Source organism: Ranitomeya variabilis, chromosome 6 (genome assembly GCF_051348905.1).
Source record: "Ranitomeya variabilis isolate aRanVar5 chromosome 6, aRanVar5.hap1, whole genome shotgun sequence".
Classification (NCBI taxonomy): Eukaryota; Metazoa; Chordata; class Amphibia; order Anura; family Dendrobatidae; genus Ranitomeya; species Ranitomeya variabilis.
Window position 1 is genome coordinate 184676628 of NC_135237.1, and position 13757 is coordinate 184690384.

The 13757-nt window shown below is 39.6% G+C and overlaps 1 protein-coding gene across 4 annotated transcripts in view; it reads left to right on the forward strand.

Moving 5' to 3' along the window:
• The window catches only part of PDE1C (phosphodiesterase 1C), a 1454702-nt gene that overhangs the window by 1397580 nt on the left and 43365 nt on the right, over window positions 1-13757 (forward strand). For 2 of the 4 annotated variants that reach the window (XM_077269309.1, XM_077269310.1), the window contains one exon: window positions 2831-3800. The exons of the other annotated variants lie outside the window; for them this stretch is intronic. In XM_077269309.1, coding sequence (XP_077125424.1) covers window positions 2831-2844 — 14 coding nt within the window. In that variant the 3' untranslated portion in view covers window positions 2845-3800. Of the gene's footprint in view, window positions 1-2830; window positions 3801-13757 lie in introns of those variants that run through there. 4 annotated transcript variants of the gene reach the window in all.

Sequence of the window (13757 nt, forward strand, 5' to 3'; positions counted from 1 at the left end):
AGTTGAAAAAAAATCTTTAACATCTGTTTACCCATAGCCACATGTGATGTGGTCACTTTTGATATTTGCTGAAGTTGTATTTTCATTGAAAAGCTTAAACAATAACAGTTATTTTAGATTTTATTTTAGAAATCATTAGTACACGTGAAAATAAGCAATTTTATAACATATCTTATCAGAAAAATCTGATTCTTTCTCCTCTTGGACTGATCATTCATTCTCAAATTTCTAAGTTCATTGGTAAAATAAATACAGACTTTCCTATTAATGAGATATTTTAGCCACCACTGTCCAATGGCACGCGTGCCACGGACGGCACGTGATTCAAGACCCTATTTGAGCTGGATCTGCATCCTCTGACACAAATTCAGCTGAATTGTATTCCAGTGCACAAAGTTGCTGAGTCTGGGAACAGCAATAAATGCTGACTGCCAATCAGAGGCAAGCAACTGACATCGGCGTACACGTGACTAGGTGCATGGCAGTGAAGTCATGCGCACCTGTCACTTGGACACTGAAGTCAGCTGCTGGCTTCAGAAGAAGACATGGTGCAATGGGGAGAGGAAGGAAGGTGAGTAGGAGTGTTTATTGTGGTATTTTCCTATGCATTAAACAACAGCAGCGCCAGCAGGATGGGGGACATATACCAGGATGAAGGGTATATACCAGAATCAGGGCATATACACAAAATGGGGGAGCATATACAAGGATTGGGAGAGCATATATAAGGATGGGAGGAGCATATACCGCAATAATTTGGGAGCATATGCCACAAGCATCGGGAGAGCATATACAAGATTAGGGGAGCATATGCAAGGATGGAGGAAGGATGCAATGGATTGGGGGTGCATAAACATGGAATGGGGGAACCTGTACCACAGGATTGTGGGGCATAAACTGCAAGGATGGGGGGAAGCATATACCACAAGGATGGGGGGAGCTTATACCACAAGGATGGGGAGGGGCAAATACCACAAGGATGAGGAAGAATATACCTGGATAGGGAGCATATTCCTTTATATCTGCAGTCAGGTACCCCTGCTACTGTCTGTGGCTGCTCTCTGCTGCCCCTTCTGCTTTCTGTAAAAGTTGTTTTTTCTAAACTAAACCTGAATATTCAGGCTAAATTGCCATGTTAGCACTTTGCCATAAATAAGTGGGTTTTGGGTTGCAATTTGCGCACTTGGTCTCTAAAAGGTTCATCATCACTGAGATAGGAGATGACAGTTGCTACTCATAAAATTCTATGTAGAAAAGAGGGCCAAGAAGGAGTGAGGAGCTCTGCCTCTAGCAGCTGCCGCATTCTTTTTCACCTCTACATAGAACTTGTCTATAGCAACTAACACATCCTATCTCAGTAACAGGAAATTTTGTATTCATTGAATTTGGATTTTACCTGTGAATTGAGAATTTTGAGACTAAATGATCAGTCCAGAAATAGAAAAGAAAGATTTCTCTATTAGGATATATTAGAATGTTGCTTATTTTCATGTGTACTAAAGATTTCAATAAAAAAAATAAACAATGGTTACTCTTTAATTGAGTTGGATACAGTCCTAGAAAACCACAGAATGTTATATGTGTCTTTTCAGAGCAATTAAAGTGCAATTTGCCGTAAATCAATTTTTTTAGAAACTTACACCGAAGTTGGCAAATTCGAATTTCAAAAGATTGGCTCATCTCTCATAGGGATTTTTACAATTTGGATATCTTAACAAATAAATATTCTATTATCTTATGAGCCACTTCTTCTCTTTCTCCGCCTTCTGAACTTATCGTTCATTTTATAATGCAGATACAATATTCTTTCTCAAGACAACATTGATTGCAGCATCGCTAAGAATTCAGAATACAGGTGTCTATTGAACTCTATAGACAGGAAAGTGCGAATGGAGATCAGATTGGCAAAGAGAGGCAGAAAAGCACACACAGACCACTTAAGTGTTTTAGCTCATCTCAGGGCTAGATTCACAGATTCACTGCTCAGTACTGCTGTTCAGTGTCATACTTGCTATTTCTGCTTATGACCAAGTGCTACATATAGACAGAAGATCAGGAATCCCTTATGTCTCCATGTGGTGTGTATAGGGATGTCATAGCAGCTAGTCTCCTCTCATCACCCTCTAAATATTAAAGATAGCGCTTGCAGAAAGTAAAACTGATGAATAAAGCAGGATACAAATCATATAATGTCCAGAAATAGCTCAAATCCTCATGTATACACATACACTCACATATAAATGCATTGTTATAGTTTGCCAATCTGCCATAAAATAATGAGAATTATAAAATAGTAAGCTTGTTGGCTTCAGTAAGTAGCTCCTCTGGTTTCATGCGTCTTCTCCATCATGTGCGCCAAGAACTGGGCTGGGGTGAATGTGAGGTTCAGTTCGAAGCCACATAAGTTACCATTTGGATGTAGGACAATTATAATGATTTATATTTTAAAATTAAAAAATCTATTTTGGGAGGCATCGACACTGAGAATAAACAACTGTGTATACTTATAAGAAAACAACATCCATAAATGTTACTATTATCATGTTAGGCAAAGCCAAAGCTATCGTGCTGACCAACAAAGTCTGATGGTGGAGAAGATGTATTCTAAAACCTCTGTCCTGCTTCCCTGCACAGACAAGAAGCTAGATTCATAGTGGCCAAATCTCATCATTATCTCGAGCAGTATTCCGCATGATAATCTAAAGAGCTAAACTTCTCAAAGCATCTTAATATCCAGTGTGGCTTGTTTTTTTTTCAGCTTTCTCTTTAATGGAAGATCATTGGGAAAAGGACCCACAAGTGACTCTCCTTTGTTATTCTTATTTTACAGATAAAGAAGAATAACAGAAAATGCCAATAAATTGCATCATTTCAGCTGAGCTTCATCATTCTGTCCCTACTTCCACAAAGACAAGTCTCTTTGGAAATACAAGGCATTAGCTTTATAAGCAAGGCATCCACTGGCTCCTTTACAGTTAAAGACTAGTTTTTGTGTATTTTTTTTAACGCTCTCCTTTTTTTCTTGAAACAAATATAAAACTGACTTCGCTTTTTACACAACAGGCGAAATTAGGAGGGGAACTCTAAAGTATTGGTCATAGGATCCCTTGAGTGAAGTCAATGAACATTCACATGAAAATCATTTTTAAGCCTGCACTGCTGTACCCATTTTAAAAAATGTAATTTCACATGTCCCAGAAGTCTGAAGTGTGTTGTGCATGTGCTTGTTTAAGGCAAATTATAGGATGATCATCCTGCACTTAATTACAGCAGAACTTCACAGATCCAAGGCTCTGCATCACGGTTTCACACATGCTTCACCAGGTTCAACACTGTCTATTTCTAATGTACAAGATATATGTCCATTTTATCACCAACAGCTTATATTTATTATTTTTTCATATATGTGTTTAGTAAAAAAAATACTGAATAACAGCCCATGTTTCATTTCATGTGGATTAAGCTCACTTACAAATAAACATTTCAAGGTCTTCCATAAATATTGGTTTCTTAAGACACAGCATGCAGTGGAAAAAAACTCTTTCCGGCATCTCATCTTTATACTTTTACCAATGCAATGTAGAAATATTGAGAAGAAGAAATTTGGTATCAAATGGACCTAAAGAACTAAGCCTGTTCTTAGCTTTAGTGCTTATTATTTTTATATATTTTTCTTCTAATATGTATCACAATTTGCTGTACCACTTCTTTACCGAGAATGAAATTTGTTTTTGCATTGAAATCATTTAAGAGGGTAGCCCTTATTGCACAATAATAGTTATTAAAAAGAGTTGCATATGCTTGGAATTTTTATCATTCAGTAGCAACTGGTTGGCATTGCTGCATGTAGTACTGCTGCTGCTGTTCTCTGACCTTCAGTGGGGCCTTTATGGTAAATGGTGCACAGTTATTCGCAAGGCTGATGTTGGTATAGGCAAAATCTGCTGTTGCATGAGCTCTCAGTGATATTTCAAATGTGCGCTCTTGTTTTTGTACAAAATGCAGGTAGACTATATTAATTAAGCAGCTAAACAAGACTTTATGGAAACTTGCTTTTTCTGTATCCAGCAGCCACATTCATGCCAGTCAATCATGAAAGGAAAAAATGCAAATTGCTGGTCTCCTATGACGGTGTCACTCAAATAGCCATCTTCTTCAAACAGTCATAGATAATTTCATCTTAAAGGTTGTCTGATCTAAAAATTGATCTAAAAAAGTCTGCAGCACTCTATGGGAGTTCAGGCTTGTGAATCCTCCCATTGTGCAAACTCCATGTTGTGAGGATCCTCTAGTGTCTGCTCTGGGAACAGTAGGCATGTAATCTCAAATATGTGATATGCGTAGTCCTTGCCAAAATCAGACTTGGTGGTTTCCTACTTCAATCAATACACTTGTGTTGGGTGAGGAGTGGACGTGTCCACCTAGTTGCTTTCATATTCCATACTTGGGGTTACATGGCTGACACCGGAGAATCCTCACACCATGCCATGAGCACAATGTGAGGTTTCACAAATCTACAGTCTTGTAGTTTCAGATCGACAACCTCTTTAATAGTAGGATGAGCACCCAGGAAAAAAATACATTGGTGGTCAGATGGGGTAACGCAATGCAGGCACAATTCTGTTCCTGAGAATGACTTGTATGTCTCTATTTATCTATTACAATGTAAAATTGCAGCCTTGCACCAGTAATTATATAGGTAAAGTTACATTTTACATAGTTTATATGAATTTATATGAATAATAATAATATTAATACTACATAATAATTCATATATTTCTTGCATCATTTCCCAGAGTCTCACAAATCTACTGTTTTAGTAAGACATTGTACTAAATACCTACAGAAACCAAGAAATAAGAACTTAGCAAACTTTTTTTAATGTTATTATATTAAACCTTATAACAGCTATAACAGATACCCAAAAGAACATTTGAAAGCTGGCTAGCTCATTTTAGAATTATAGATGACGTCATGCATTCACCCTATAAGCAAATTAAGTGAAAACCTAAAATTACATTAGGATATTGACTCCACTTAATTACACATTATAGACAGTGAATTGAGCACAATACTGCATTTGTGTTTTCAGACCCATTCAGTAGACTCCGGATTTCATGAACATTGGGTGTCCTTTTGATTGGATCCCTAAAATCAGAAATATATTGCCTATCCTGTGAATCGATAAAAAAGTTTTTATTTTGGCAAATCCCTTAAATCTGAGTAAAGGACATTTTACAGGATGGTCATATACGAAGGTCAACTACAAAATATTTTTTGTACTTGGCCAGATCATTCTCCAATCCATTAATTTTATGTTTACACATACCAATTATTAAGAGAAATTTTACTGCATGTATCACTTGAATTGAAATAGTCTTTATATCACTCTCACATTTCCTAGTATGGGCTCCACTGAATGTCAGCAATGACTACACTGATCATACACAAATAAATACATATTTCTCTAGCTGGCTGTCAGAGCTAAATCTAATAAATATAATATGGCAATTAAGTCTATTGAAACACAGAAAAATAAATCTAGTGATGTGAAGCCAGGCTCACATAATGTTTATCCATTTATAGACAAAAATAAACTTTTTTTTTAGAGAGAATCTGAATGCAGAATGCTTATTGGCACTATGCGGCTACATTAATATTGAGATGAAAGAGGTGGATTACCGTATGCAAAAACAAGTAAAAGAATGGCGCCAAGCTAGCATAATATAGATTATTGGAATGAGTGTTAATATGTATGAAACTGAGAGAAGTAACAAAACTGATAGTAGAGTGTGGATATAAGATGATAGGTCAATATATATGTGCACAGGTTAGTGCCAATAAGGGAGATGTGCTATAGATTTCTTCAGTAATCTCGCCTTTCTACATATGCAAATCCATGCATGTTCAGCAGGATAGAATAGCAGTCTATTGTGTACAACTTAATGCTGTAAAGTCCTTTGGGTACACCTTGACGCTGCAAAGATGGCTTTTACACCTTTATCATCAAAAACAGTGTTTACTATGTACTCTACATTATTATATGCACTATTGCTTTTACTTACAGCAGGGAATGGGTTCGTTTTGTGTCTATCTTGGGTTTTGCCTGTTAATTTTCACTGTGAACACACTCCTATTTTGCATGCATACAGACTTATAGTACAGTTCATTTTTTCAGTTTAGCTGTAGACGTAAGCAGATCTAAAGCTCAGTTAAGGATGTAAGAACATCCTGGCGTATCATTTGAAAAGAAGTCCCATGCGTATATGGTGATGTATCTCCTGGAGGTACCGTCCATGGCAATTACATGTGCCAACTCCTGGAGTTGGTGCATCATGTCACCTGTGCAGGTTAAGGAAGTCTTGGAAAGCCACAAATACCAAAGTGTTTCAGAAAAAACATTTTTTTTTCATCAGGATTTAGCTCTTCAACTTTTTCCTAGCTTTCCTACATAGTACTTCAACCTACTTACAAGAAAAAACACATGTAAGGACTACATCAGAACAGTGGATTTGAAATCACTAATAAATACTTTGATCAGATAGTTTGCTAAAAATAAATACTTTACTTAATCATCTACAATATCAATTAAATGTAATTTATTCAATAAAAGTGTGCATGCAAATAACTAAAATAACATTGCTCATATGTTCTTGTTGAAATGTTAGCTATGCCGCATTTTTTACATAAGAATGTAGTGCGTCTAACTCATTCTCTGTAGTGTGCGATTAGTTCGGAAATAACAATTACATGCTTGTAAATGAATTGCTGAATATTTGGATTCACCTAAAAGTGGCCAAAATGTCCTACCAATGGACAACAATGATGAGGTAAATAATATGGAAACAGAAATACCCTGTAACAATATGTTCTGGTAAGATTACTGTGTGTTTTAATGCTAAACTGGACTGCAACACCTTCACTGTTTGTTCACATGCAGGTTACATAACTGAGAAGACCAGGTTATTCTTCTAAAAATATGGGTAAAACCTGCCTACCTACTGCTACAGAATAAACCAAATTTCAAATTAGTCTTCCCTGCTACAAACATCAAAATGCTGTTCAGGCAGAAAGCAGTCATGTTGATCGACAGGTGTGAGCAATATAAGAACTTAAGTACTGCTGGATGTATATTTCATTCTCATTTGTCAATGTCTGCACAGGCAGCTAATTCTTCACTCTATTGGCCCTACGGATTTAAAAAATGTGCTACCTGTGCCGGCATTCAGGTGTGTGTGAAATATAAATCAAGTGTCCTTTATGTTTCTGGACTGGAAATCATCAAGTTTATCATATTATGCACCCCCTACTGTTAAATGGGGCTATTCATATATAAATACACAGAGGTACCATGGACAGAAAGTAGACCAACACAAAATAAGTGCTCTTAGCGTGTTGTACAGTTATGGCTAAAAGTTTTGGGACTGACACAAATTTTGATTTTCACAAAGTTTGCTGCTTCTCTATTGTTAGTTTTTTTTAGTCAAATGTTTCTATGGCTACTGAAGAATAATTTGCCGCATTTCATACGTTTTTAAACTTTTATTAAAAAATACATTACGTTTATGTAAGACCCAATATTTACAGTGTTAACACTTATTTTAAAAAAATTAGAATTGGAAGTCCTTAGTGGTTGATACCTTTTAATGGCTAACTGAAAAGATGGTAATAAATTGCAAGCTTTCGAGACTACACAGGCCTCTTCATCAGGCAAAGACGTCTGGTTCTGTTATGATGACCCCACATGGTCTGAAGTGCAAACTCCTTAATTGATGCAAAAAGACATAAATCCATGCGACACATTCATTCCTGCACTGTGTGTCAAAGGTTGTCATAAATTGAGACCAAATAGCATTGTTTGTATATTTTGTAAGTGAACAAACTAGCTTGCATGGACAATGCTAAGCAGCATATCAGTAAACACGATTGTTCAATGACCCTACATGACTGTTTTACAATGAAAGCAGATAATAAGTTGTAGGAGCTGATATTAGATGCAAACATTAGCCATTTAAAAATATAATTTTAACCTACAGGAAGAGTCAGCATTTCAGGCTCTTGTCCAACTGAACAAAAATGTATAAACTCAAAAGTCAACATATATATTACATTCTATTCCTCCTAGCTTACTGAAAATAGATGTCTGGTTATTTCAGATAAAATGCTATGTTGTCACACGCAACCAGGGCTGGCCATCAGGCACTTCTGGCAAATGCCAGAAGGGTCAGTGCCTGTAGTGGGCTGCTCGATCCCGTTCCTGTGCGCTCTCCACTGCCAGCACCGACTCACCTGCCCTGCCAGCACCAACTCACCCCCCGCCAGCGCCACGGCATTCAACTATACCGGCATCTATGATGCCGGTACAGTTGAATGCAATGATGGAGGAGAGAGCGTCTGCTGATGCTCCCTCTCCCATCATTCGCCGCTCTGCCTCTAACACTGCAGGTGCGCGATGACGTCATATCATTGCATACCTGCTGTGTGCCGGGTAGACAGCAGCTGCTGAGACCGGAGCCAGGAGCAGAGCAGGGCATGAGGAGAGGTGAGGATTGTGTGTGTTTTTTTTAAATATATCGATGATTGATAACTGGATTGTGGGGCTATTGGGGGGCGCTACATTACATTCTATGGGGGGGCTGTATTATATTCTTTGGGGGCTGTATTACATTCTATGGGGGGCTATATTACATTCTATAGGGGCTGTATTACATTCTATGGGGGGCTGTATTACATTCTATGGGGGCTGTAATATATTCTAAGGGGGTCTGTATTACATTTTATGGGGGCTGAATTATATTCTATGGGGGCTGTACTACATTCTATGAGGGGCTGTATTACATTCTATGGTGGGCTGTATTACATTCTATGAGGGGTTGTATTTTATTCTATGGGGGCTGTATTACATTCTATGAGGGAGGATGGCATCATACTCTTTTATGGGGCTACATTATATTCTATGGGGAGGTAGGCTGTATTATATTATATATTAAATGTATTCTAGGTATTACATTTATTATATTCTATGAGGGGTGATTGCATCATACTCTATGAGGGGGCTACATTATATTCCATGGGGAGCTGCATTATACTGTATGAGGAGGGCTGCATTTTATTCTATGGAGGGGCTACATTATAGTCTATGGGGGGCTGCATTATTCTCTATGAGGGGGCTACCATATAATATATATGCAGGGGCTGCGTTATACTATATGAAGTGGTTGCATTATATTCTCTGGGGGGTTACAATTTACTCGGGGCTACAATATATTCTGTGGGGTGTCTGCATTATACTCTGGGTGGCATCATTATACTATATGTGGGCTGCATTATACTGTATCGAGGACTATGGGGAATACATTATACTATATGAGGAACTATGGGGTGTATTATACTATGGGAAGTGAATTGTACTACATGGATGACTATGGTGGTGAATTATACTATATGGAGCACTATGAGGAGTGTATTATACTATATGGAGGACTGAGCAGTGTATTTTAATATATGGAGGGCTATGAGGAGTGTATTATACTATATGGAGGACTGAGGAGTGTATTATACTATATGGAGGACTGAGGAGTGTGTTATACTATATTGAGGACTGAGGAGTGTATTATACTATATGGAGAGCTATGAGGAGTGTATTATACTATATGGAGGACTGAGGAGTGTATTATACTATATGGAGGACTGAGGAGTGTATTATACTGTATGGAGGACTGAGGAGTGTATTATACTATATGGAGGACTGAGGAGTGCATTATACTATATGGAGGACTGAGGAGTGCATTATACTATATGGAGGACTAAGGTGCACATTGTAATATATGGAGGACTATGGGGTGTATTATACTAAACAAGCAAAATGCTGCCTATTCATTGAGTGATTGGATTGTTTATGTGGGAACAGAAATCCTTATTCTCAGCAGCACATCGCCGGTGTAAACTGTAGAAGTGCTGCTGATAACATGATACTGTATGGGGACAGATTGATCTAATTGTGATTGTTCTGTTCCCTTCATCCTTTCTCAGTTGGTGCAAAAAGGCCAGGAAATAAGCGAACGACTTCAATATTGTCGATCACATTCATTTAGTGGCCTGAGATCAGTGCATGTAAATACAGCAGAAATGCTTCGCAGGGAGACCAGGCAAGGATGATGACAGTTATAGTTAGCACCCTGCGCCTGGGAATAGCGCTAACTCTACTGCTTTTCCCAGCCACCAAAGAATTAAGTAATTCTGGTATGTGTAATGATTTTTAGGGTTGATGTCAGCTGCGTAATGTCAGCTGCTATCAATCCCTGGTGAAAGTAATGGAGAGGTGTTTATCAGACACCCCCACTACTAGCCCAGACCTGGCGAGACCAAGCAACTTTGAAAAGAGGTGATGGTAGTAACAATACCGCTCTTCACAGTCGCCAAGCTCAGTGCAAGACCCGGAATATCTGAAGAGCGGTGACGTTACTGATGTCACCTCTCTTCAGAGTCACCGGATCTCCTGCTGCACAGCGGAAACAAAAGTGGCTGTAAGCAAAGTTTATGGAGCATCAGAATGAGGTTCCATAGCCTTTGGCCGTCTCATCCCTTCATTATCTACGAGATCCAGTTATGTAGGTAAAGTAGCGGCTTTTCTTGGTACTGCAACTAAAAGCCATAAATAGGACTGAGCTGTAATGCTGCATACACCTGTAATTATATGTTATATAGTCGTGTTACACTCCCCTCACTTCTTGTAATCTACAAGTGTACAAAGATATTATACAGTCACCATGTCACAAGTGGGCCAGTGTAACTTCAAATGCCAGGGCTGAATTTTAGTCCCTTTCCGGCCCTGCATGCAACTTTGTGAAACATTAAATTTGTGTCAGTTTCAAAACCTTTAGCCACAACCAGTAACGCAGCTACCGGGGGGCAGAGGGGACCATCGCCCCGGACCTCGCGCTCTGAGGGGGCCCACCCGGAGCTACACTACTGTAACTGCAGCGGCGCGCTGCGTGCGCCGATGCAGTTACATTCTGCGGCAGAGCAGGGAGAATCGATCTCCCTGCTTTGCCGCTATGGGGCCCCTGAGCAGGCGGGGGCCCGATGCCAGCAGTGGGGCCCCCGCCCGTTATCGCATGGTGAGCTGTATTGGCATCTAGCCGACACAGCTCACTGCAGTGATGAGGGAAGGAATGCTGCGCTCCTCCCATCATCCCCCACACCGTCTGACAGCAGGCGCGGTGACGTCACCACCCAGCGCCCGCTGTCAGATGAGCGGGAGCAGGAGCAGGAAGCACCGCTGGAACAAGGAGGAAGAGAGGTGAGTATTTATTTACTGTGTTTTTTATCGGGGCTGCCTTATTCTACAGTATCTGCCTATGGGGGGGAGTGCTGCCTTATATACAGGATCTGCCTATAGGGGGTGAGTGCTGCCTTATTCTACAGTCTCTGCCTATAGGGGATGGGGTGCTGCCTTATTATACAGTATCTGCCTATAGGGGAGGGAGTGCTGCCTTATTCTACAGGATCTGCCTATAGGGGGGAGTGCTGCCTTATTCTACAGGATCTGCCTATAGGAGGGAGTGCTGCTTTAAACTACAGGGTCTGCCTATAGGGGTACTGTCTTGTGCTATATTGAGGACTATCTGGCACATTATACTATATGGAGGTTATCTATGGGGCTATCATACAGTGTGGGGATTACAGTGTTGGAGCCACCAAACAGTTTGAAGCTTACTAAGGGGTTAGTATACTGTGTGGGTGGTACTATACAGTTAGGAGGCATTATACTGTGTATAGGGGAGCTGTACAGGGGGGAGATCCGGGACATTATTACATGTAAAGTGGCGTCATCGATTTGCAATCAAGGTTACCTGGTTAGAGGCCCACTCAGAAGCTTCGCCCCCCTGGACCAAAACCATAGCTACGCCTCTGGCCACAACTGTAGAATACTGTTATTGTACACACTAGTCATATCATTACTAGATTAAATTACCTTTCCTACAACAAACACTGGAGTAAAAAGTCCCATACAAAAAGTGTAAGAAAAAAGTAACAATTTTTATTAACAATCATGGGGTAAAATACAGACTGACACAACAAAATCCAGAAGTGATGCATATACAGAAAGACACAAAATACTGAAATCGCAATGTGGGATAGACAGGCGGGTCACTCAAACCTACTGCAAGGTGCTTAGTGCAAGATATCATGCCAGAGTAAGTATACCTAAATCCCTATGTATACTGAAGATTGTGCATAGTCAAGCCTTACTGCTAATCCAAAAGGGAAATAGAAAGGAGAGGTGTGCCGCTCATCTTACCCATCAGTATATGCCAGTAGTGTGTCTCCAGCAGCCCCGACGCGCGTTTCGCGTTTGGCTTCCTCGGGGGGCCGCTGGAGACACACTTGCACTTACAGCACCTTGCAGTAGGTTTGAGTGACCCGCCTGTCTATCCCACATTGCGATTTCAGTATTTTGTGTCTTTCTGTATATGCATCACTTCTGGATTTTGTTGTGTCAGTCTGTATTTTACCCCATGATTGTTAATAAAAATTGTTACTTTTTTCTGACACTTTTTTGTATGGGACTATTTACTCCAGTGTTTGTTGTAGGATAGGTAGTTTCGGAGTGTCCTTGTAATAGCGATATTGTCCAATGTACAGGGTACATGTTCCTGGTATTAGGTTCTGAGATATGCATCAGTGGTATCTGATTGTATTAAATTACCTTATGTTAGACACTACTAGAGTTCTGTGATGGACCAGTAAAAACATTTCATACAAGCATTTTCATAAAAGTATGTCATAGATCTACATTTCCTCTCTTCTCTGCTGTCTTATGAAGTACTGTAAGATTATTTGGCTCCAGTGATATGGAAATAATTGGGTTGGATAAATTTATCCCTGTGTGTGCTGCGGCTGCTCCCAATTAGACTGAGTATTTTGAGCGCTCAAGGAATGAGACTGCACACCATGTTGTGTCAATAACATTCCATCAATACTGATACTTTATTGTACATACATAGTTTTTATGATAGCATATAGAAAGGAGTGGTTAGGGGTTGTTAGGGGTGGTTAGTTAATTACCATATTGTCTAGCTCCTTTGTCATTGGTTATCTAAACATATATGGAATATTGTGATTAATGCTCATATGACTGCTGACCAAGCAACTAGAATTGAGCTCTGTATCTAGGACAAAGTTGAGACATTTGATGAGCAGTTAATACATCTGACACTGTTCCGCTTTTGGGATGAAAAACCCCATACAATCTGTCTGGCTTATATTAGTTCATGTCAGCCATTTTAAACCATTGATTATAATATATATATTAGCTGTGAGTATATGAGTATATATGATTATAGAGGAGTATACATGCAAGTGAGATCTACATGATATATATATTTCTATCACAAGCCCCCCTTAGATATCACTTGCCCTAATCCTAGCCTCCTGTCCCAAAGCGCTGCAACTCTTTTGTGCTGTCGGTGAACTGACACAAGCCTAATGCCTGCGCCCCACTCCGTACAGACTTTTCGCAAATGGGCGGTCAGGTGATCTGTCCCTAACGGGGGTTCGTTGCAATCAGTCTCTTAGTCAATAGCATGTGTAGTGAGCGATGTGTAGTCTTTATCAGGTAGGTCATCTGTTCGGTCAGGCCGCAACATCATTCTGGCTTGGATGTCATCTTCTGGTAGGGGAGCTTTCTTGCAATGTGATGAGTGTATCCAAGCGGGTCTTCCCTCCAGTTTCAAAGAGTTTGGAGTCATCAG